At 36.9% G+C, this 26,148-nt stretch overlaps 2 protein-coding genes across 5 annotated transcripts in view; both read right to left on the reverse strand.

Annotated features, from left to right (window-relative positions):
• The window catches only part of LOC142985469 (leucyl-cystinyl aminopeptidase), a 162,508-nt gene that overhangs the window by 113,152 nt on the left and 23,208 nt on the right, over positions 1-26,148 (reverse strand). For 2 of the 3 annotated variants that reach the window (XM_076133665.1, XM_076133664.1), the window contains exons 23-28: positions 25,503-25,692; positions 24,627-24,753; positions 23,618-23,775; positions 22,838-22,924; positions 22,102-22,213; positions 15,712-21,707 (exon numbers count right to left, since the gene is read on the reverse strand). In XM_076133665.1, coding sequence (XP_075989780.1) covers positions 21,579-21,707; positions 22,102-22,213; positions 22,838-22,924; positions 23,618-23,775; positions 24,627-24,753; positions 25,503-25,692 — 803 coding nt within the window. In that variant the 3' untranslated portion in view covers positions 15,712-21,578. Of the gene's footprint in view, positions 1-15,711; positions 21,708-22,101; positions 22,214-22,837; positions 22,925-23,617; positions 23,776-24,626; positions 24,754-25,502; positions 25,693-26,148 lie in introns of those variants that run through there. The other variant, XR_012960208.1, reaches the window with a different exon arrangement.
• Positions 12,479-14,889, reverse strand: LOC142985532 (uncharacterized). 2 transcript variants are annotated; one of them, XM_076133756.1, is made up of 2 exons: positions 14,755-14,889; positions 12,479-13,707 (listed from the first exon to the last, which is right to left on the reverse strand). In XM_076133756.1, the coding sequence occupies exons 1-2, from the start codon at positions 14,795-14,797 to the stop codon at positions 12,485-12,487; spliced, it is 1,266 nt and encodes a 421-aa protein (XP_075989871.1). In that variant the 5' UTR covers positions 14,798-14,889; the 3' UTR covers positions 12,479-12,484. The 2 variants fall into 2 exon arrangements, with proteins under 2 accessions (XP_075989871.1, XP_075989872.1); XM_076133757.1 differs by having other exon boundaries at positions 14,759-14,851.

Genomic DNA, 26,148 nt, shown 5'->3' on the forward strand with positions numbered 1-26,148 from the left:
AGTCGTTAAGCCATGTCAAAGGCCTTTCAGGCTTGAACAACTTTGACACTAGGTTGACCACTAACCATACGATAGATTGATAGATAGAATCATTTCTCAAACGCTACCAGTTCTAAAATATTCTGGTTGAGTTTATTTGTACCTATCCACTGTATTGTTTTTCTTAAGAAAGTTAAAATGCAAATCTGTCGATTTTTCTTGCAAAACTACTTTGTAATTTATAACCAATGCAACTTAGTACATACAAATCTTATCACTCAAGAAACGCACTGTAAAAAAATCATTGTGACAAATAATGTAAACTTAAGAAATAAACGCTTTGACCCCGGTTTCTGAGGTACATTTAGCGGTAGTTTATCTATTTAATTACATTTAAACTCATATAAAAAAACGCTATTGAATAGATAAACTACCGCTAAATGTACCTCAGAAACCGGGGGATAGTCCTTTTGCTAATAATTGCCAGTTTCAAACGGACGGGTAAGTATTAGATAACCTTTTAGATAAGTGAAGTGATACTTACCCCCGGGTTTCTGAGGTACATTTAGCGGTAGTTTATCTATTCAATAGTGTCAAAACTCATATAAAAAAACGCTATTGAATAGATAAACTACCGCTAAATGTACTAAAAAACCGGGGGTTAGTGTTCCTTTTTCGATGGAAGCCAAGGCTCAGGCACGGTTTTGATACTATTGCTGCACATTTGACGCAGTGGTTAACTCGGTCACCCTCGCCGCAATAACCGTAGCGCCGCGTGTGACTTCGTATCCCACCCGGGACAAATATTTGTGTGATGAGCACGAGTATCTGTTCTGAGCCTGGTTGTTAATGTATCTATATAAGTACGTATACAAGTATATAAGTATGTATATCAGTTATTTAGTTACAGTACAATCTCTGCTTAGTTTGGAATCAAATGACCGTGTGTGAGTTGTCCAATGATATTTATTTATTTAGCAGGTTATCTGAGACTTATTCGTGAGATAAATAACTGGCTTTAAATAGAAAAAATACACTGACTGATGTATTTCGACACAAGTATTTCAATTTGAAATAACACTGCATCGTAAATTGTATATTTAACAAAATCTCTTCCATATTTTTGCACTGAAATTATGAATTAATTAAAATCGAATATTCAAACGGTACTCAATTTTAAATAGCTTTTAAAACTAATATTATCCTATAAATAACAAAAAGGCATAAAGTTATAAAGACGGGTGCTACTCGTAACCGGCGGTCCTGTATGACAACATGTATGTGGATGAGGCAAGGGAAGTTTGTAAGGATCGTACCAAGTGACGTTCTTTGGCCTCTACCTTTCCCATATGGGAAAAAGGCGTGATTTTGTGTATGTATGGATAAAAAAGTTATTTAAAATTGAGTATCGTATCTCTGTTCGGCTGTTACTATGACAAAATGTATATTAAAATTCAATATAAAACAATTTTTAAACTGTGCATCTGTCTGACGTATAAAACAATATGTGGATAAATTTATAGTATTTTTGACATTTACGTACAAACTAATACTCCCTTTACACATTCGTTCAACAGTCCAACAAGATAATATTCAATAATCCCTACTCACGATCGATCCAAATATTGTAAATACGATCTAATATGCATAAATATACCTAGGTGTCGTCAAACAACTTGAACACGCGTAGGTGTTATCAAACTGAACGTAGACACAGTGCAGAGGACTCTCGGTTGACTGTTCTAACAATCGAGCGATCCAAGCGCAATAGTCCTGCACACGCACTGCTATTTACAAGCGGAACTAAATATCGTTCATTATGATGTAGCGAAATTGTTTAAGTTGTTTGGTTTCTATACCTCTCTTTACGTGGAAAGTTGGATAAATGTGTAGAGGGACCGAAAAACAGTAATCAAAGCAATAATTCAAGTCTTCTCAAATGCATAATAGTAAATAACTTTAAAAATATAGTCTAAAGCTAATTTTTCTACTTTGTTACCAAATCGTTCTTATAAAGAATGTATCGGTAATGCCTATCGGATTTGAAATCGACTAACCCCCGGTTTCTGTATACATTTAGCGGTAGTTTATCTATTCAGAACCGTTTAAATAAAAAACGCAATTGAATAGATAAACTACTGCTAAATGAATGGCCAAGTTCAAAAAGTCCCTAAGTCCATTTTTTATGTTTAGACAAATGTGTATTTTATTTATTCAATTGGATATTCAAACGAATAATAAAAAAAAATGTACCTTCAAAAGTGCTCAAAAAGTAAAGATTAGTGGGTTCTTAAAGAAAAATATCTAATAATGAAATTCTAATGAAGTTTATAGAGGAAAAGTACCTAAAATATGATTGGACTTAGATGAAAATCTTTTGGACTTGGGGACTTTTTGATAGGACTTAGGGACTTCTAACTGGACTAAGGGATTTTATCCCTAACACTTTTGGACTTAGCGAAATATAAATTAATTAACAATATAATAGCTGTTGAAACATGATTCTAATAATCGTTGCTATAATTTATTTTTGGCATAAAAAAATGACAAAACATGTGAGTTATCAAGTATTTTAATATTATTAGTATAATGTTTATCTTACAAAATCAGTCTCAATCAACAAAAATGTTTACTTATAACTAAAACTTCTGTTAATCTTACAATTTAGGAAATTAATATTTGGGGTTTACTTAAATCTATACCCATATACATATAATTACTGTTTACTCAGATTCTTCTGCTTCATCTTCAGCTGCATAATCACCGTATTCCGTAATTTCAATTATGTTTGAATAAAAACATTTTAAATGATTTGGCACGTATTCCAAGAGCCTTTTAATGTCTTTTATTTTTGCTTCCTTCAATTTTATTTGGCCCGAGTAAGAATCTGATGGTAATTCTCTTTGTATTCTGCTCACTCCAGTTTTATATAGAGAGAACTGATTATAATCGTCACTCGTCATGAATTGCGACATCCTCGGTTTTCCATTTTTCCGTAAATTTACTTGACGACAGCTTGATATTCCTGGTACGGTAGCTCTAATCCGACCATCATACAATCGTTTGTAATCTTTTACTTTTACCACCCTGGCCACAACACGGTTTTCCGTTAATTTATTTTGCAAGCATACAATTTCAAATTTGTTGGTGTTTTTGCAGTTATAAATGAGGTCAATATAATAGTCAGGCGTATAGATTTTGTCATGTTTTATGCGCTTCCTCTCTATGAGGGCAAAGTCTCGGTCGATGGGCATCATGGAGTGCCCTGGTATGGGATAGAAGATGGTCACAGTTTCAAAGAACCCTCTGGCACACAACTGGTCCAGAAACGTGAACAAATACCTATTTTTATTTTGGCTGAAACAATTGTCGCAGTATAGTTCCAAATGCGTTTGAGATGGTTTTTTGTTATTTTGGATATAATCATCAAGCGCCGTAACGACTTCATTTGGGCCTTTGAGAGCATAATTTTCAGTGTATACATACATGGTTGCTGTATTTTCCTGTATATTGTGAATGCCGAAATTATGCATCCAAAGTTGTCGTAAATAATATTCTTCTCCTACGTTGGTAACGGGTAGAGGTAAATTTTTTTCATAATCCATGCACAACGACATTTTTGTTTCATCTTTTTCTTTAGCTGCATTACTTAATCTGTTCAAAAACACTTCTGCCTTCCTCAAATGAAGTTCTTTATCCTGTTCTAGTTTGTTCTTTTCTTCCTGGTTTTCTGAAATTTGTGCAGCATCAATTTTTACTTTCAGCTTTTCGCAAGTTTGACATATATCTTTTCGGGGCTGACCAAACGAAAAATTGTAATCTTCATTAAATATTTCTCTGAATTTTTCATATTTGATTGGGTTTTCTGGGTGATCAGCCAAAAACTTCCTATGTAGTTCTGCAATACTGAGGTTTGGGTCTAAATATTTCCTGTGCTTATTTGCGGATCTAGAATAATGGGACTCTCTTGCAGGGAGGTTGTCGAGAAATTTGTGAACATTTTCTGTAGTTGCGTTTTCGCAAGTAGGATGATTATTATGTCTCCCTCGCCCGTCCTGTATATCCTTTTCTTTATGCATTATTTTACGACGCAACCTATCCCTTTCTATCCCATGTACTGCCAAAAATGTTTGCTGGCAAACAGTTAGTGTACGGTTGTTTGTCTTTAAATTGTACTTGAATACTCGTCGGTTCCTAGGCACATTATTCTTTTTTCTAGGTCGAAATCTTTTAGGGACATTATCTATCAGACACCCTTGTAGATAAATGTTCTGTTCAGTGTGACTTGCCAAGTTAATAAATTTATTGAAAATCTGTTCACATTCATTGTCATTTATTTTATCTTTGCATTTACATCTACAATTTGGTAAATCGCGCCTCACATGATTTCTCAGATTATTTTTTATTTGTTTATTTTTTTCCCATGTTTCTGGTCTTCGCTTTCTCTTTTTTCCCCTTTTTATTTCAGTAATTTCTAAAGATTCAACTACCTTTTCCATCAAACCAGTTTCAGGATTAATGAGAACTGTAAAGTTATCAACAGTATTATCGACATCTTCAAAACACCCAGTCTCAAAATTTAATACCCGATTATCTTCGCGATTCACCACACTGCCTTCACCTAGATCCACAATATTAATATCTTCTATACCGGATACTGCATTTTGATCACGAACCCTGGCTGTCGCGGTAGTAATTAGTTCAGCGTTATCATTAGTAACAAAGATTAAAGCATTCTTATCACCATCTTCAAAACATCCAGTCTCAAAATTTAATATGCGATTTTCTTCACATGCATTGTTATAAGCGGAAGGTTTGCAATTAGCAGCAAAAGCAACATTCTCTTGAACTGGAACTAAATCTTCCAGACCAGATACGGAATTTTGATTATGCACCCTGATTGTTTCAGTAGTAATAAGTTTAGCATTACCATTAGCAGCCAAATTAATATTATTCTTACATTTAACATCAATTTTAGATTTTTTTTCACGTAACCTGATAGTTGACGAAGATTCTGATGCATCCGAAGTGGAAGGATTAACAGTCAAAGCACCACTCACACTACCTGTTTCAGTTCCACTTACAGGAGCATTTTCATCGGGGAATCTGGTAATAGTCGACGAAGATTCCATCGTGGTGCATATTTCTACGCTTTCTTCATCACTCCACTCAAGAATTCCAGATTCAGTTATTAGCCTAAAACAAATTCAAAGAAAATATCTATCATAATATATATTTTTATAGGTTATTTATCGATAAAATGTGTTACACTGAGATATTCATGCAATTCTGAACAAAATATCACTTACCTTTGTAATTTATCTTCATTCATATTAATTTAACCATCAAAAACACAGTAACTTTTCAATTTTTGTTAGTTTTAGTCCGTTGCAGTCCGTTGGAGAAAAATATTTTTTAAAATTGACGGTTTCTATTGACATAAGGACTTCCTAGTTAAAAAAGAATGGACTTAGGGTTTTAAAAAACAAAAAACTTGGACTTAGGGTCTTCTTTGAACATAGGGATTTTTTGAACTCAAGTTACTGGACATAGCCATAATGAAGTATAACAGAAAACACACTTAGGAACTTCTTACAAATGACTTAAATACAGAAAACCATAGACAATGAGCTACGCTACCAGCAGTGTTACTAGTGCATAAAATCCCTAAGTGGACTTAGGGACTTTTTGAACTTGGCCATTCAAATGTATCTCAGAAATCGGGGGTTAATCTGTCAATCAGTTTGATTAATTATTGTTCTTAAAAACGCCATTTTGAATGTGATAATTAAATGTCAAATTGTGGCATGTCTCGCAAAATTTATGAATAATACTCGCTATATAAACTTATGTGTTTGGTGCCCGATTCTGAGTACATTTAGCGGTAGTTTATCTATTCAATAACGTTTTTCATACGAGTTTTAACGCTATCGAATAGATAAACTACCGCTAAATGTACCTCAGAAACCGGGGGTGAATGAATCAACAAGCCATTAAAACCATGAATTAATACAAAAGACGGATATAAGGAGTGCGTGTGACGGAGACGTAACAATGACTCCCTTACGTTCCTTCACACGCAGTTTTAATACGCTTGTTGCTAAATTCATATACAAAGTTAAATGGCTTGTATTTTACTATTGGTTTAGTAATTGCGTATATAATATGTCAAAATTTGACAGTTCTGTCTGTAAATATACGCAACAATAACCAAGTGAGATTTAACTAGTTAAACAACTTAATAGAGAGTCTTCTATACGCTGCGGTGAGGTAGGGTAAAGCACCCAGTAGTCAGCCCCCAACCAGTAGTCAGCCTTTACAGGCTTTATATCCATATAATTAGTGTAGAAAATAGTAAAGACCAAGAAAATAATCATTAATCGAATCTGTATAATCTTATTGACTAATATGCACAATTACGATTCGATAGCATGGCAGGTTGACGTGTTACACTCATTCTTATGAACTGCCATGAAAGACATGGGCAAAAACGTCGCCATTGCTATTTTTTTCTTAAGGATTCGTGTTTTAGTTTTTGGCATGTTTTTAAATGAATTTGATGCAATATGGAACGAATTGATATTTTATGCTAGTATTTAATAGTTTATCTTCGATAAAATCATGCATTGCAGGCGTTTTATTCGTCTTTTGTATTATAAATTAACGTGGCCGACTATTGGGTTTGCAAAATATGAGGTTGATCCAGTACTCGGCCATGAGTGGCTGACTACTGGTTTTTTTGCAATTCTCATATATGTGGTTGAAATTAACAGGGCGAATACTTCTCAACATAACTATTGCGTTGAGCTAAACTCTTCTAAAACAAAAATAGTATTTTACCAGTAGTCGGCCGCATATAAAGTCAGTGAATTTCATGAGGCCGACCATTGGACCTACATATCCCATAGTCGGCCGTCAGTTTTGCTAAATGAAATTGGGTCTTAAATCCTTTTATTAAGGTTCAAATTTGTGGACGGCTATGTTGGCACAAAACTTAGTTACTTGTTTTCGAATAGTATCATATCAAAAAGACCAAAAGATCTGTATAAAGAGGAATAATTGTCATGTGCTATGGTGGCGATCAGAAATGTTATGAAAATCATGGAAACGAGTCGAGTACTTGGCATTTCACACATTATTATGACACTACAAGTCTGAAATCGTTTAATAGTCTCACAAATGCCCCGTACCATTAAGCTAGACTAAGTGCACTCCCAAAAACAAATGACTGCCCTAAGGAACTGGTCACGATATGTTGGAATCAGCTTCCAGTTTCACCGGATGCAGTTGAATACCAGTGTTTTATATGGAGCAACTGCCTATAAGACCTCCACAACCCAGTCACCTGGGCTATACCACGACTACCATAAGACTGGTTATCAGATTTTAAAGCTTCTGACTAATGGCAACGATTGCCAGAGATCCTTGAATGCCCGCCGGGACCTACAATTTACCATGCCTTCTGAAACACGAAGGAACTTTGGGAAATGAGAAAAGAAAGGAATGATACCAGTCACTTCTATCATCTACCTTCTATTTCCTAGCCTACCATTGACTTATGTTTCAACACATCAAGAAAGCTAAAATAGTTTTATAGAAGAGAGCATCTTTTGTAGATTGGGGAGAGTTGAAAAACAGAAGGAATAAAGGAACAGAAAATAAACTTTTATCGCTGTGAACCGTGTGAAGAAAGATTGACTAGAAAACATTTAGAAATCAATTACCTAAGTGCTAATAACTATAAATTAAAATCTTGAAAACCCCCGATTTCACAATATATTTTTTTATTTCATACTTTTTATAGGTTGGTGGTTAGGTTAAGCCATTCTGACTTTCCCACCACCAGCTTTCTCAGCATGCGAAGCCATTTGAGACCCCGTCCGAGTAAATTTGCAGACATTTGGTTAATCTCCCCACTTTAACCCACTACAACTTTTAAACGGCTCCACCGATTTTCATCAAACATGTCTAAAAACACTCGCACATATGTCACCTTTAATTAAAAAAAAACTAAATTGAAATCACTGCATCCTTTCGGGAGTTATGATGCCATAGACAGACAGACACACAGACAGACACGTCGAACCTTATAACACCCCTCTTTTTGCGTCGGGGGTTAAGAATTAATGGATGCATAAATTGTACTGCATGGTATTATTGCAAATGTGCTTTATTTCCTGGAGATTTCAATAAAAATATATTTAAAATAGAACATTTGTATTGAGTAAGTAAGAGGCTGACTACTGGGTAAGACATGGCTGACTACTGGCGAAATGGGGCTGACTACTGGTAAAAAGTGCCATAATTTGTTTAATGTGGATTTTTTCCATAATAATCTTATAAATATGATATTTTTTTATTTTTTTCTTAAAGTTTAATAAATTACCTTTCATACAATGACTAATGATTTTACATCTAGTAGTAAATGTTGAAAATATGGCTAAATCAAATTGACATTTTCACTAAAAGGCTGACTACTGGGTGGTTTACCCTATACAGCATTTAGAAAGTGTTAGTCACACGCTCAGATATACAATAGCTTTACACACACTGTATCGCACGTTCTTAGGAGCGTACAGTATTACGCGCGGGAAAGCAGCGCGCTCTGAGAGAGCGATTTTCTTCGCGGGCGCGGACAGATGAGCGCGGCGCGTGCTCTTTCCTTTCCCCTTACACGCGCGCTCTTTCACGATTGTTGTTTCATGCGCGATAGAGTGTGTGTGTAAAGGTTACTATTTACTTTAATTTGGATTTACACGGAATTAATATGCACTAGAATCTAGATACATATGTCTCTCTACTAAGTTGTTGAACCATGTTTAATTGTGCAAGAAACAGGGTCAATTTATGACCTTACAGCCTAATTCTAGTGGCCGATTAGTATTAAATATGTACTTCCGTAAATAAATAAAAAAATCTTATTTACAATTTGCTTTTTTAATCTTTAAATTTAACGTAGCAAAGGAATTGTTCACTCTGACGAGAAATGTATAAAATTTAGTTAATAAGAGTGTACTTAATATGAAATTATATGATCTTTACTTTTTGTAGTTATAATAGTTAAATTAAATATTTATTTGGGGACAAATGTTTAAATGAAAATACTAAAGATTTAAACCCTACTAAGAATAGTCGGGTGATCTGAAATTTGACAGATGCCGCCATTTTGAAATTTAAAGACAACTATCTTTAAACTAATTTAGTGTCAAAAATACAACTTTTATGGTTAATTTTGTTGTTGGACTGTAAATCTATCTACATAAGTATGTATTTAGAAGTATATAAATTAGTTTATCAGTTATCTGGTTACAGTAAAAGCTCTGCTTAGTTTGGCATAAGATGACCGTGTGTGAATTGTCCAATGATATTTATTTCCTTACTTCCAATTAAGTATTAGATAGCCAGTTTGTCAAATTAATGGCAGATTTCACCATTTATGAATAAGTGCTGGTTAGCCAAATGGAATTTTGACAGATTTTTTCATACATTAAATAGCTGTCACTTTATCTATCAAATATGTTATCCAATACTTATTCATAGGCCGTGAAACTAGCCATTAGTAATCTGAAAATCATGAATTTTAATATCATGTCTTCCTATCTTTATATTATTATTTTAAAAACTTTATTACTTTGAAAGAATTCTTAATTCAATTTAGCCTTACTCCAAATATCTAATAAAAACTTCGTTAAAGTATGATAGAATGTAGCAACAAGCCATTGTAAGCGAAATATAAATTTAATACGAGAGACATAGACAATGAGTGCGTGTGACGGAACGTAAGAACACCATTGTTAAGTTTCCGCAAGACGACTTGTTGCTATATTCAGACTTATGAAGTTATACAGCATGTATTTACGACTTTCATTATAGAGTAATTTATATAAATACGTTTTTTTACATTACTTTTGCAAATATAAATGTTTTTATTTGTGTAAAACTGTAAAATATTTGTCCTCAAATAAATGAACGCAATAAAAGCTTGAAATTATAGTATAAATTATAAACGATTTGTAAAGAAATATAAATTATTTTTAAGCACGTAAATCTTTATATGATAATAAAATTTATGAATTATTTTTCAATGAGTTCTTATTTCTGACTAGCTTTCTGCCCGCGACTAAACCGGGGAGGAATTTCCTAAAATCCTCTCTTAGTGCTCCTCTACACTTTCTAAGGGTCTCATCTTGAATCTTAGGATCTTCATAGTAAATTTCAAGTTTCTACGCTCAGTAGTTTCGGCTGTGCGTTGTCCATCAGTCAGTCACTCAGCAACAGAAGAGTTTTATATAAGTACTTATTTATATTGGTAATACATATTTGGTACATATACCTACGTATATACAACGAGCCATGGCTTGCATCCTTCAACGTATAAGAAGGGTAGAGGTCCTTAGTCATGTAAAATACAACAATTTGTATTATTATTAATTACCGAATTATCACCCTTTAATTTTATTAACAAATTTCCACAGCCTGTACGTAAACAACTCGAGTAAAGTTCGTTCACCTGGCTCATGATTCATATGATATTCGAATCAATGAAACTAAAATGAGAAAGAATGCTACTACAATAAAGCCTCTCTTTCCGGCTGCTATTGGGCGGGCGGCGCGGCGGCGCACGCGACCTTGCCTATTATTTTCATGTAAGTAGGTACTTTAGGTCTTTCCCGCCAATACCCCCCGAACTTATGGCCTTGACACATTTACCAGTGCTTTCCGCGCGCTAAATACAAAAAAAAAAACAAAAAGGACGCTTGTCAAAATTTATGGTTTTTGTTTTAGATTTAGTATACCTAATTAAAACTAAAATAAAAGTTAACTGTACGCAAAAATACTGTTAAGGTTTTTGTTTTAGTTTCAGTGTAATTAAACAGTAATAGTTACTGTTTTGTGTAGTAAAGACATTTCAATAAGTGTTTATCTACTGCGAAAAGGACGCCATAGTGTTATTGATGGTTCATCATTATTGGGTAGTGAGTAGGGAATGCAATCCCGACTCGAGATCGTCAACTCGAGATCCCTCGCGATCAGAAATATCAATCCCGCGGGATCCCGAGATTTTCGGGATCCCGTCTAGTTAGTAAAAATAATACAATTCGAACGGCTTGTTTAATGTAATATGTGTGTGATAGTGTGGTGAATGCAATAAATTATTATTTGAAAGAAAATAAAAGCCTTTATTTTTCAATATTACTAACAACGTAACATAATTAACAGGTGTAATATAATATTAACATGAACATAATCAAAAAAGTAGGTGTAGCTCCAGGAGATCAAAATAAAAAGTAATCACATGGCATTTTGAAAGTAGCCTCTTAAAATACAAAGTGTATCAATAGTACAATCTTCTAATCAGCATCTTAAGTCTATTGCAATGTAGCCAGCTGCTGAAAATGCCCTCTCCGACAATCCCGAACGGGATCTCGTCATATTTTGCTTCGGGATTGATCCCGAAAAAATACACGGGATCTCGCGAGATCGGGATCCCGCGAGATCGGGATTGCATTCACTAGTAGTGAGTTTGTGTTGTTTTCGCGGTGCCTAATTTCTTATACGTTCCTTGGATTCGGCAGGAGATTTGTTATAAGCAAAAGTGCACGCAAATATGCAACACCGATTAGAACTTTGTATCTGTCGAAATGGCGATCACATTACCACGTAAAATAGTATAAATTGTGGTTTGCTTTACCGAAATTAGTGTTCTAAGTGATTAGTGATGATTAATAAGTAACACCTAAGTGGTAATAACTCGTAAGTAGGTAGGTAATACATTCGCCGCACGAAGTGTCAATGTCGTCACAGGATCAAGACGCGCCGGCGCCTAGCGAGCCTTGCTACGTTGCCGCCGTTGCTACGTACGCGTAAGTAATAATTTGTAGTTATTATAATGATTTGATTATATTTTTTTGTTATTTAGTATGTGTAACAATTAAATATGACGTCACACCGTAATTGTAAACTGAAATGCGTTTTTGACATAGGTATCATAAAGAGTAGCTGATTTGACTGATAGTCAAGTACCTACCTACCCAATTGTAATAAAATGAAACTGGCCAGGTGCTAGTCGGACTTTTAGGCAGCCTCTGTGAGGGACCCCAAAATTGGGGCAACCGCGTGGCGTGCGGCTTGCGGTGCATGCTTCGGCAGTTATCCCGCCGCACGCCGCCACTAGCGGCCGTGAGGATACACGTGGCGGTTTAGTGGGTATGCCCGCCCTTCTGGCGGGAGAGCCCCACATAACCCTGCACTCAACCCAGAGTGCAGGTGTATGCTTAAAACATTAGCCACGTTAAAAAAAAGGTGCTAGTCGGACTTACGCAAGTAGGATTCCGTACCCAAAAAACACGTTATTCGGAAATTTCAGCTTTCTAGCTATCACGGTTCATGAGATACCTACAGCCTGAAGACAGACAGACAGCGGAGGCTTAGTAATAGGGCCCGATTTTACCCTTTGGATATGGAGCCCTAAAAATAACCACACGATTTCTAACAAACTTTTATTTTATTCAAGCCCAATAGGCGAAGGAAACGTGCCCTTAGGTCCATCAAACCAGTAATAACCTAAATGATGTATCTCTCTTGGTTTCCAATGATACCTTTTTGGCAAAAAATACGGCAATCTTTTTCTACCATCGTTGTCTTTTCCCGAATCATTTTCTTCATTACTTGCATCCGAATTGTCGCTACTATCAAGAAACGGGTTGCTATTTTTTCCATGTAAATTGAAATTATCTTCTTTGTCATAAATTTCACTGCTTTCTTCAAAATTATTATTTTCGTAACTATCATCTGCATGTAGTTTAATAATATTATTGCCTTGTAAAAGCAAGGAATCTTCAGAATCGCTCTCAGTGGAATCTTTTCTAGATTTCTTATTTCTTTTACGCTTTTTATTAGAAAACTCTTCAGAAGAATCGTATTTTGGTTTAAATTTTTTGAATTTCTTATGTCTTTTATCTAAGTACTCTTCGGAACTATATTTCTTCTTAGGTTTTTCCCAACCAGGTTTCGTATCTGGATCACGATTGTGTATAATTTTAAAACGTTTTTTAACAGGCTTTTTCTTAGTCTTTGATTTAGGTTTATGCTCAACAGAATCAAAATCATTTCTAACCTTTTCATTACTCTTATATTCTTCAGAAGACGCCATTTTTTTCTTCCGTTTCTTAACTTTCTTTTCACCGGAATTATCATAACGTTTTTTATTCAATTGTTCGCGAATTTCTTGCGATGTATAAAAGTCACTGCTTCGATATTCTTTCTTATCGCCTAAAAGAATTTCATTGTACCTTCTGAAAGGTAAAAACCGTTTTAAATGTTGAATTTCATCTTTCAACTGTTTCTTATTGACATAATCTTGGTGTTCGGTGAATACTGTATTAGATTCTGTATTGTCTTGTTCACTCTCACTTGAAGTGTCTTCCTCATTCAATTTATCCAAATCTAGTATATACCTTCCGTTGCTGAAAACCACTGGACTGTTTTTGATTTCGATTTTATTGTGATGACCTTTATCGTGCTTGCTTCGCTGACTGTTGAAGTAATCCATTAAGTTTGAAACATGGTTAATACTTTTCGGCCTCATTAGGTAATCATCTAGATATTTATTTAGGCGGTCTTTGAGCTGTGTGTCTGTGTTTTCAACGTCTATGTGTGGGGGGCTTGTGAACACGCCGAGCTGGCCATCATTGCCGACGACGAGGAGTTCGAATGATGATGCTTTTGCTGTAAATTGAACAGAGTTATTTAAAACCTCTGTGGTCTTCTTCTTGTCGTATGGTTAGTGGTCAACCTAGTGTCAAAGTTGTTCAAACCGCTCTAAGGCCTTTGATGTGGCTTAACGACTGTTATCTTAATTGACAACAGCCGAGACCGACTTTTTACGTGCCCACCGAAGCACGGAGACGCCCTGTTCAAAAACCACTATGCGGTCACCCATCTATGTCTAAGTTATGTGTGTATTAGAGATACTTATCACTTGTTATAACGGTGAAGGAAAACATCGTGATGTAACCTTGTATGTCTGAGAGTTCACAGTTCTTGAAAGTACACTTGACCAGATTCAAGGCTTCTCTCATTCAGCGAGGAACCCAGCAATGAAGCAGTAATGAATTTGTTAAAACAATATTTTTACTGTAAAAGAACACATCGTGATAAAACCATGCATGCCTAAGAGTCGTTTAAAATTTCAGTCATCCTAGAGACAAGTACCCTTATGGATTCGAGGAAAACTATAAAATCAGTCTAAAACAGTTCTTGAAGGAATGCAAAGTCCCCTACCCACATTCAACCTAGAACAAGGGAGGAGTAAGGTTTAATACTGTATATGCCCAGTTGTCCCCTTTAACACTGTCCCCCGGGGTGACAACTGGGAATACAAGTAATAGGAAAATTTATTTGCATTCCGTCAAGAACTGTGTTAAACAACTCTCAGGCATGCAAAATTTCATCACGAAATTTTTCTTCATTGCACAATTGATGCACAATTGAGGCGCCCATAGTCAGTTGCGCTCACCGGTCGGTAAAAGATCTGTGGGTTAAGCAACCATTGGCGCGGTCATTCTGTAGATGGGTGACCGCATAGTGGTATTTGAACTGGGCGTCTCCGTGCTTCGGAGGGCACGTTAAAAATCGGTCTCGGCTGTTGTCTAAGATAACAGTCGTTAAGCCACGTCAAAGGCCTCTCGGGCGGCTTGAACAACTTTGACACTAGGTTGACCACTATCCATACGACAAACAAACAAACAATTTTTTCTATAGTTATAAACTTACCTACAATTACGAAGCTTAACGCGAAATATTGTAAAACAAGCATTTTTACAAGTTATTTGCTGATTATCTCATTGTAACGTGTTCAAGCAAATCCTTTTACTCAAAAGAAATTAATTTCAAAGTTTAGTCAACACATAGTTTCATGGACTTAATTCATTATTAGAAAACATTTTTGTTGATTGAAATTTTAATTGTTTTGTTACATGAGTTAGATTGTAATTAAATTGATTTTGACGAAGGTAATTGGTAATCAAGCGGTGATGCGAATCATTTGTACTTTTAGGTTAAAAGTAGACAGACATTTTCTAAATTTTGCCATAAAATACAGATAGATTGATTCCAGACTATTGAGTAAAAATTAAACGCTTGTGGCTAACGTGTAGAGCGTCTCAGGTAAAGCTACACTTGCCGAGGTTGTTCTGTGGATGGGAGACCATCTTGTACGTATGCAGTTCCTCCGTGTTTCCGAAGGCACGTTAAATTGTCGGTCTCAAGTTTCAACTGTAATTTTCTAAGATTTTTGGCAGTCGTTAACAGTAGTCAGAAGCTTGAAAGTCTGACAACCATTTTACCGAGGTGTATCGTGTTATTATAACCAAGCATAGTCTCAGTAATAGGGTTTAACCTACGGTACGGAACCCTAATAAGTGAAAATACTGTAAATAAATAAATTTAACCCATTAATGTCCCACTGAGGGGTTAGGCCTTGAGTCCACCACGCTGACCAAGTGCGGGTTGGGGACTTTGCATGCCCTCAATAAATGTATTAAACAAATTTAAGTCATGCAAGGTTTCCTCACGATGTTTTCCTTCACCGTTGGAGCATGTGATAATTGTTTCTAACACACACATAACTTTGAAAAGTCATTGGTGTGTTGCCTCGGGTTCGAATACTGTAAAGTTATAAGTATAAAAACTAGTATCTAGAACTATAAAGGTTTAAGTAAAAAATAAAGGAACATGTACAATTGGAAAGTTTATTACAAAAGCATATACAAAATGTTTACATATAGTCAAGTCTTAGTCAACACACGCATCAGTACACGAGCGGGCAATGTGCGTAGTGCGGGCAAAGTTGTCAGTTGGTGGGCAAAGTTGACAATTAGCGGGCAATGTTGTTTATTCATTTATAACAGGGGTATGATTAAAACAGCCGATTTTACACCTCTGCCTATACTTTTGGGTGTAAGGCGTGATATTATGTATGTATGTAATATTATAAAACTGAAAAGTGGTTTGAACACACTAATCTTAGAAACTGAATTTGTGATGCTCAATTTACGTCACTTGGTACGATCCTTACAAACTTCTCTTGCTTCATTCACATACATACATGTTGTCATACAGGACCGCCGGTTGCGAGTAGCACCTGACCTTTATAATATTAGTATAGAATTTATACTCGTGTTATAACAAACGTGTTCACTAAGTCATGTCATTATATCGGAGTCTCTCGCTCACTACACATTGTCACATTACTATGATTCTTTTGATTATGACGTAGTTTGACCCGAGTATATCTTAGTCAATAACCACAATGCCCGTATTACGCACTTTACCCGGAGTTAATGTAGAAACGTCAAGAGTATCTAACACAATCTAAAACTAAACATATAGCTAACTGGCAGTTAAACAACTTTCAGATAAGTTCCGTTTAAATTTGCAAGTAGAAAATCTATACTAATATTATGAAGTTGAAGAGTTTGTTTGAACGCGCTAATCTCAGGAACCACTGGTCCTATTTGAAAAAAATATTTCAGTGTTAGATAGTCCATTTATCGAGGAAGGTTTTAGGCTATATATCATCACGCTACGGTCATTAGGAGCGGAGTAGCAACGAAATATGTTACAAAAACGGGGAAAATTATGACCCATTCTTTTTAGGTGACGCAAGCGAAGTTGCGCGGGACAGTTTGACATAACTTTTCGTATGTTATATGGAGTATCTGTCAAAAATGTCAAAAAATTTTCTTTGTATAAAATTATCTGGGGTGAAAAGTTAAGTTAACAGTAGCTTTATTTGCTAGCTAACTTATCTGAGAGTTGCAAAACGGCTTTATTTATACAGAAAATGTAAAATTCCATCTATTTATAACGGCTGAAAACCACAGAGAATCACATATATTTCGAGATCAATAAGTCGCTTAATTTATAAATATTTTTTGCTAAAATTAAAACTAATAAGTCTGGTTTTTAATTGTCTTATTTAAAAAACAATCTCGCTTTCATTTTGTATTATTTAAGCCATTACTGTCCCACTGCTGGGCAAGAGTCTCCTTTCAAAATAAGGTAAGGTTAGGCCTTGAGTCCACCACGCTGGCCAATTGCAGGGACTTTGCATACCTTCAAGAACTGTGTTAAACAACTCTCAGGCATGCAAGGTTTCATCACGATGTTTTCCTTCACCGTAAATTAGATGTTATTATAAAAGCAAAAGGACTGTTTTTTAAATAAGACTAATTAAAACAGACTTGTACTAAATAATATTATGGACATTCAATAGTTTTAAATAAAGATTTACATACATAACTAATTACGTTTTCACCAGTAATTTGGAATTTTTTACGAATAATTTTAATTTCTGCTGCATTCAGGCACATAAAGGTATTTGACGCGTATTTTATTACGATATTCATGTGATAATTGGTGAAATAGGTATTTCAGTTATGCATATAAATCTTAACTTTAATAAAATTACAAATTTCATCGAAAATCTAACTAAACACTATTTTTTATATGGCAACACCAATCACGCGTCCGATTTTCGCAACTTGCAACACTGGTATACTACTGGTCGGAATTTACCAGACAAAAATCGTGTAAATACTAAATTCTAGAAAAATAGAAAATCATTTTATTTTATTTTTTAAATTTTTTTCATTACAATTTTGGTCTTTTGGACTATACATCAATTGCCAGAAGAAGGATCATTCAATATTTCTAAAAAGTAATATTGCTACACACATTTTCGGTTCGGCATTAATCGGCTTAGCCGGGCGGCAAACCCGAATATGTGTAGATTATAGAAAATGCCGCACGACATCGCCTTGCCTGAAAGTTTAAACCGAATTGTGACGATCGGACCCGAAGGAACCCGATCGGCACAAGCCGAACAAGTGCAGTAATTGCTTCGAGTCGGTTTTGTTGTTCGATGAATACTGCCGAACCGATTATGTGTATAGCAAGCATAAGACTTAAATGCATTTTCGAAAACTGTCAATTTTGCTAAAAGACCTATTAGACCATCGTTTAATAGCCAAACGTGCCTCGGAAAGCACGTAAAGCCGTCGGTCCTGCGACTCACCTCTCACTGGTTGTGTTGGTTTAGCCATGCCACCAGGCTATGAGAGTTAAGGAATAGAGAGTGTACCTGTGTATTGTGCACACACTCGGACACTATAAACAAAGTCCTGCACAGATGGTTGGTTTCAATGAAACTAGCCGCCGTAGACGAATATCGGCCAGGAGGGCTTTATTATTAATTTGGCAGCACCTATCGAAAATGCATACAAGTCTTCATAGTCCATAAAAGATCATCCAATACATTGGACCTAATACAATTTTTAATTACTATGTATCAGGCTTGCTACACATATTCGGTTCAGCAATATTGATCGAACAACAAAACCGACTCGACGCACTTGTTCGGCTTGTGCCGATCGGGTTCATCTACACATATTAGTTTATGCCGTTCGGCTTAATGCCAAACCGATGTGTGTACCAAGCCTCACTGACCCATATACTGATGTAATTATGAACACCAAACTACTGAAAAACGTTCCTTAAAAATGTTTAACTTGAACGTCTTTACACAAGGCTACGCAAGTCTTTAATACTCAATGAATTTAGTGTTCAAGCTACTGCCTTACATATACCGTCGCAGGACGAATGTTAACGCGACTTGTGTACGATAATAGAATACGAGAATTAACGCGAACACGCATTTTACCTTAAAATGCCTAACTACACTAAAGTCAGCCTGCGACCACGGCGAGTTCAACCTGCGACGTTAGGCATTTTAAGGTAAAATGCGTGTTCGCGTTAATTCCCGTATTCTATTATACATTAAACATGCAACGCGAGAGTTTAAAAGTTATGACTCGTATACGAATCAATAGCCGGGTCCTTACTAAGCTAGCAGCCTCGCGAGGTAATATCTAGGTCCCTTTTCTTTCAAATCGAAATGAGTGGGACCGATATATTGCCTGCTAATGGCTAATTACGGCGGTAGTCGCTTGAATATTTAAATCGTTGAGTTTCAAATATTTGCGTTGCATTGTGAACGAAAGGTTAAAAAGTTGAGAAATAAATATAATAGTGATTGCCTTTGACATAACTATTGCAGGAATATATACTTATATTAATGGTTTAAATGATTAGTAATTTAACTATACAGAAAAATACAAACGGAGAGATTTTTGATTGAAACTTTCTCGGTAATATTACTGAAAAACCGGGTAAAATCATACTGAATGGTTACAATAATTTGTTCGGTTAACGGACGATATATTTACTTGATAATGTCAAAGAAACAATGATGACAAATTGTATATAAGTATCGTCAAACCACTTGAACAATTTCGCTACATCATAATTAACGATATTAAGGTCCGCTTAAAAAGAATTGCAATGGTTGAAGACATTAACCCATTAAAAACTCCGAAATAACGAATTAAACGGTTGAGGTTTACACATATATTTGGTTCGGCATTAATTGGCTTAGCGGCAAAACCGAATATGTGTATAGACGTCGCCAAATAACTTGAACATAATTTGCTGTATTAGAAATTAAACAGAATGTAGACCCAGTACAGAGGACACTTGGTTGGCTGTTATACCAGTCGGGTGGTCGAAGCTGAAACGCCCTCGCCTTTGCGCAAAACTATTATACCTAAACTGACCTAAAAATCGTTCACTAAGATGTAGCGAAATTGTTCAAGTTGTTTGGCGGCACCTATAGATGAATGTTCGGGAAAAATGCCGCTCGACATCGCCGCGGCCGATTAAAAACCGATTTATGACGATCGGACCCGAAGGTACCCGATCGGCACAAGCCGAACAAGTGCAGTAATTGCTTCGAGTCGGTTTTGTTGTTCGATAAAAACTGCCGGACCGATTATGTGTGTAGTGTCATAATGGTTTTTAATTAATTTACATGAGATTATTAAGGTCTAAAGGCAAGTTCTAAGTCTAGATTTTTATATAAAATGTAAAAAAGACGTTTTTTTGAACCCAGATCTAGAGTCTTGTCTAAATATTTGTTCTATAGATACAAAAAGACTTATTTTCTAAAAATGTTTTTTGAGTTTAAGACATAGGACTTTTATAAACAAGAGTTATTAGAATTATTAACTAGTTTTCACCGCGTTTCTGCTTGCTAGTAGTGCTTTTTAACCGACGTAAAAAACAGAGGAGGTTTTCAAGACAGTTGTTGATTTAGATGGTTTTTGTAGCTGATTGAAATCGGGTAACGAAAAGCGCTTTGTTTTTCGTTTGACATTGTTAGTAAATTCTAATAACGAATGTTTAATTACAGTATTATATCTTTAGATAGACATTCCACAAAAACACACACAGTTACCACGCCCACTATACGCTTGTCTCACGCATTTGTCACGCAAATCTGACGCACGCTGACGTCACTTATGTCTGCCTGAGCTCTCACTGGTCGTGTGTACCGTCACACCGCACTATGAGAGTGATGTAATAGAGAGTGTACCTGTGTATTGTACACACGACACTATAAACAAAGTCCTGCACAGTTGGCTAGTTTCAATGAAACTGGCCACGGTACCCGAATATCGGCCAGAAGGCTCGATTTTATTGTGCATATTTTTTTGTATGTTTGTATGTCTACCTTACTAAAGATATATTACTGATATCGGTTTAATACTATAGTTTATATGTATGCTAATCTGCTTTTCTGCATAAATAAATAATTCTGTGCGCAAATAACTTTGTGAATTATGTATTTATATATATTTAATACTGACATTTTATATTTCAAGCGAAAAAACTTGGTTTTAGGAATATAATTTGCGTCCGGACGAATATGTTTTTTTTAAAGAAAAAGCATAGAGAAGCTTTTTTATATAAGAAAAAAAATATGTTGTTATTACGTCGCAATCACCATATAATACGCTATATGAACGTCGATCTAACGCTGTATCCACGTAGGAAGTACGCATGTGTAACGCAAGTAGTACGTACAAGCCACGTGAATTGTGCTTGATTATTTGAAACTGTCGTTTTATTCCCGCATTATTACCACGCCATTACCTCTTTATTAATACGCAAATGGTAGTTTTTAGATAAGTGGTTTTCGCGTAAGTGCCACGCAGTTGCGACGCAACAACAACGCAACGATTTTACAAGTGGAAGCTGGTTATTGGCATATATGGATAATACATAACTTAGTTATTAAATATTTTGTATGATACGTTTCTGATTGCTATTCTATTTTTATAACAGTAGAATCAACGGCTTTACACCGCCTGTAAATAGACACGCAGTCGCCACGCAATTGTCACGCAGCTCTAACACTGACAGATTAAAAAATCACACCATTTTCAGTTTTATACACAGTAAAACACACAATTAAGTCTATTTTAATCACCACGTAGACACGTATTTTCTACGACTTACGTCCCACGCCCTTAAGACGCTTGTACCACGCAATCTCCACGCTGTAGCCCCGCAGTTGCCACGCTGCGGTAACTGAAGTAGTAGTAGTACCACGCTAGTGCCACGCAGTTGTCACGCACTCCCCACGCAAAAGTCTTTACACTACACTATACTATAAAGTTTCTATGATATTTTCAAAGTCAATGCTGGCCGATTGCGTTGAAGTAACGCATCAAATCGCTGTCTGCACGCTGAACCCACGCAACGTTTAAAGCGATAGTGTCCAACGCTATTGATGCGCCTCGGAAGTCGCCGAATAATTCTTTGAACTGAAAGAGATAGAATATATTTAAATATCATGAAACAACTCACTCACGGTCATCTGATTACAAACTAAGCAGAGCTTGTACTATGGTAACCAGACAACTGATAAACATACTTATATACTTCTAAATACATACTTATATAGATAAATTAACATCCAGGCTCAGAACAAATACTCGTGTTCATCACACAAAGATTTGTCCCGGGTAGGATTCGAACCCACCACACGCGGCGCTACGGTTGTTGCGGCGAGGTGACCGCTTAAACCACTGCGCCAAACGTGCAGTGAACTTATGATAGTCGTTACAATTATTGAATCTACCTCTAGCTCGGAAAGGGGGTAGAGCCTTGTGAAAAGAGCTGGCAAGCTCACGGCCATTCTTTTCATAGCTAACTTACCCGGTAGTAATCATAAGGTTGGTGTAAGCAGCGCGCGGCTGCTTGTAGCGCTGAGGGAGGCAGAGTCGGGTGTGGACGTAGTATCCGCCATATACCAGCCGCGCCGCGCCACCTACAAAATAAAAAAAAAATCGCTTATTATAGACATAAACCAAAACAACCTATACTGTACAACCTATACGGTAATCTATACATATTATAATAAAACAATAAAAATGGCGTGCAAAATAATCAATGAGGGATTGAGAACAGTAACAGAACACAGATAGAAATCAACGACTGTCTGTTTGTTTGTTTGCTTGTACGCGCTAATCTCTGGAACTACTGAACGGATTTGAATGAATTTTTCTGTTGTATAGTTATTAAGTCTACACAACATATTATTATAGGCTAAAGTACCACGCGGACGAGGTCGCGAGCGTACGCCAGTTTAGAATGTAATATCTGAAAGACAAGGTTTTCAAATATGACCAGTACTATAGTCTATTGAAAAGCTACGACTACCATTTTGGAAAAAGGGGTCGGAGCTGGGAGGCAAGGGAGGTGACCCCACAAACTTGAACTTAAATTAAATAAATAAATAAATATAATTAGACAACTCACACACGGTCATTTGATTACAAACTAAACAGAGCTTGTACTGTAATCAGATAACTGATAAACATACTTATATACTTGTAAATACATACTTATATAGATACATTAACAACCAGACTCAGAACAAATTCTCTGTTACCTGCAAGTACTTGTAAACAGCATGGTCACCCAAAGTCGCCACTCGCGACTGCGCTGAGCCTCCGTTGACAGCGCTGAGAAGGCGAACCTGAAATAAAAACGTAGATATTTTAATTTTATTTTTATAATACTTATTAATATTTGCCCGCGATTTTATCCTGAAAAGGATTTGAAAGATATCCTACAATGGCCTATTTTATAGATTTGTACACAGGTACACTCTCTATTACATCACTCTCATAGTCCGGTGTGACACACGACCAGTGAGAGCTCAGGCGCAGGACCATAGGCGACACGTGCTCGCCGAGGCATGGAGGTCTTCAACCTCAACTTCCTAACTCCGGGCAATTCACTAAAAAAATGAGGCGCTCATAGCCAGTTGCACTCACCGGTCGGTAAACAATCTGTGGGTTAAGCAACCATTAGCGCGGTCATTCCATAGATGGGTGACCGCAAAGTGGTATTTTAAATGGGCGTCTCCGTGCTTCGGAGGGCACGTTAAAAGTCGGTCCCGGTTGTTGTCTGCTAAGATAACAGTCGTTAAGCCACGTCAAAGGCCTCTCGGGAAGCTTGAACAACTTTGACACTAGGTTGACCACTAACGACAAACAAAACAAACAAACTAAAAAAATCTTTTCAGAAAAACTCAACAACATTTTGGCCCGATCCGAAACTCAAACCCGAGATCCTAAACGGCAGTCATATACATACACACACTATTGATTATTATTATTTGTAAAAATCTCTGTTTTCTATGACATTAATACTACTACACACTTACCTATAGAACAGCCAATCATCAGTGGGTGAAGCCAACGCGGCCAGCAATGCTCTATGAGAGTATATCGGTCGTGGCGCCGCGTAAGATGTTGTGAGTGCTCGCCAACATGCTCGCCACGCTGGAAGACCGTGTGTCCTTACACCGGCTGTAAACGCCGCCTAGAAACATACATAATATTAGCTGACCAGGCAAACGTTATTTTGCCATAAAAAAAGTGTCACTTAGGGGCATGAAAAATAGATGTTGGCCGATTCTCAGTCCTACTCAATATGCTCACAAAATTTCATGAGAATCGGTCAAGCCGTTTCGGAGGAGTATGGCAATGAAAACTGTGACGCGATTACACCTGTGATAACAGCAATCAGAAGCTTGAAAGTCTGACAACCAGTCTTACCTAATATTATAAAATTATAGAGTTTGTTTGGTTGGACGCGCTAATCTCAGGAACTACTGGTGCGAATTGAAAAATTGTTTTACAGATGGATAGCCTATTTATTGAGGAAGGCTATGGGCTATATAACATTACGCAACGACCACTAGGAGCGGAGTAGCAACGAAAATGTAAAAAAAACGGGGAAAATTTATGACCCATTCTCTCTTGTGTGACGCAAGCGAAGTTGCGCGGGTTAGCTACTCGTGTAATAACCCAGGTAACTGTGTTTTGGAGGTCCGATAGACAGTCGCTCCATCTAAAATACTGGTATTCAGCTGCATCCGGTAAGACTAGAAGCCGACTCCAACATAGTTGGAAGAAAGGCTCGCGTGATAACAAACGAGTTCACTGCGTCATGTCATTATATCGGAGTCTCTTGCTCACTACACATTGTCACATTACTATGATTCTTTTGATTATGAAGTAGTTCGTCTTCGCCCGAGGATTATTTAGTCAATAACCATAGTCGCTTCATGCAATATACTGGTATTCAGCTGCATCCGGTGAGACTGGAAGCCGACTCCAACATCAGAAGAAAGGCTAAACTTATCTTATCAATAGAATATTATTCCTTACCTCTTGATATATCTCCTGTATAGTATGATTCTGTTCTAACCAACCGTCGAACAGGTCCACAGCCTGTTTAGTAACCAGTGGGTTCTCCCACTCAACACCAGCGGTTAAAAGGGCGCCGCTTAACCAACTGTAACAAAAAACTCCTTGATATAATAATATGTACTGTCCTGTAATAAAGTCCTCGGCTACGGCGGTCAGTTTCACTGAAACTGGCCAACGATGCAGGACTTTGTTTATAGTGTACAAGTGGGCACAATACACAGGTACACTCTCTATTATGTCACTCTCATAGTCTGGTGGGACGAATAACCGACACGACCAGTGAGAGGTCAGGCGCAGGCGCAATAGGTTTACGTGCTCTCCGAGGCACGGAGGTCTTCGACCTCAACAAGAGGTAGTCCTGTATATGTATATATTTAACCCGTTACTGTCCCACTGCTGGGCAAGGGTCTCCTCCCAAATGAGAGGGGTTAGGCCTTGAATCCACCACGCTAGCCAAGTACGGGTTGGGTACTTTGCATGCGCTCAATAAATGTATTAAAGAAATTTTAGATACGCAAGGTTTCATCACGATGTTTTCCTTCACCGTTATAACAAGTGATAATTATTTCTAATACACACATCACTTGGAAATGTCATTGGTTATTGCTTTGGATTCGAAACTGCAACCACTTGCGTGGGAGGTACCAACTTAAACCACTCAGCTCTCATATCGAGTTGTCTTTAAAGATAATATTATAATGCAACGGGTCTTATACGCGATTGAAAATTTAAAGGATACCTTAATTGCTGCCCGACGTTTCGATCGAATTACATCCACCGTGGTCACGAGCAGACTCAACAAACACGTCTCAAAAGAGTTAAAGAAATACTCACAGATGCTGTTCCCTGGCTGCATGAGGGAGGTACTCGGGAGTGTATAGGTTTGTGAGGGCCGGCTGGAGGGAGCTCAGTAGTCTTCGAAGCTGAGGGCCTGAGCAGGAGACCTGAAGCAGTTCCCGCCACCAAGACAGATGGGAGAGGACCACGCGCCATGGAGCCCAGTGACTTTCTGTGCTGAGCCGAGCTGGGGATGAAAGAAAAATGTTATAAACATACAGAATATCATGACTATTTTCTATAGGCAGAGACCAAAGAACGTCACTTGGTACGATCCTTACAAACTTCCCTTGCTTCATTCACATACATACATGTTGTCATACAGGACCGCCGGTTACGCGTAGCACTTGACATTTTTCAAGATATCCGGCTATACGGCGGCGATTGTCTTTGAAACCAACTAACTGTGCAGGACTTTGTTTATAGTGTCGTGTGTACAATACACAGGTACACTCTCTATTACATCACTCTCATAGTGCGGTGTGACGAACACGACCAGTGAGAGCTCAGGCGCAATACTTTACGTGATCTCTGAGGCACGTATAATATATCTATCTACAAATCTGGATTTCCTATCTTTGAGCAATTACTACTACCCTATTACAGTACTATAACAGTCGTTAAGCCACGTTAAACGCTTTGG

Source organism: Anticarsia gemmatalis, chromosome 30 (genome assembly GCF_050436995.1).
Source record: "Anticarsia gemmatalis isolate Benzon Research Colony breed Stoneville strain chromosome 30, ilAntGemm2 primary, whole genome shotgun sequence".
Taxonomy (NCBI): Eukaryota; Metazoa; Arthropoda; class Insecta; order Lepidoptera; family Erebidae; genus Anticarsia; species Anticarsia gemmatalis.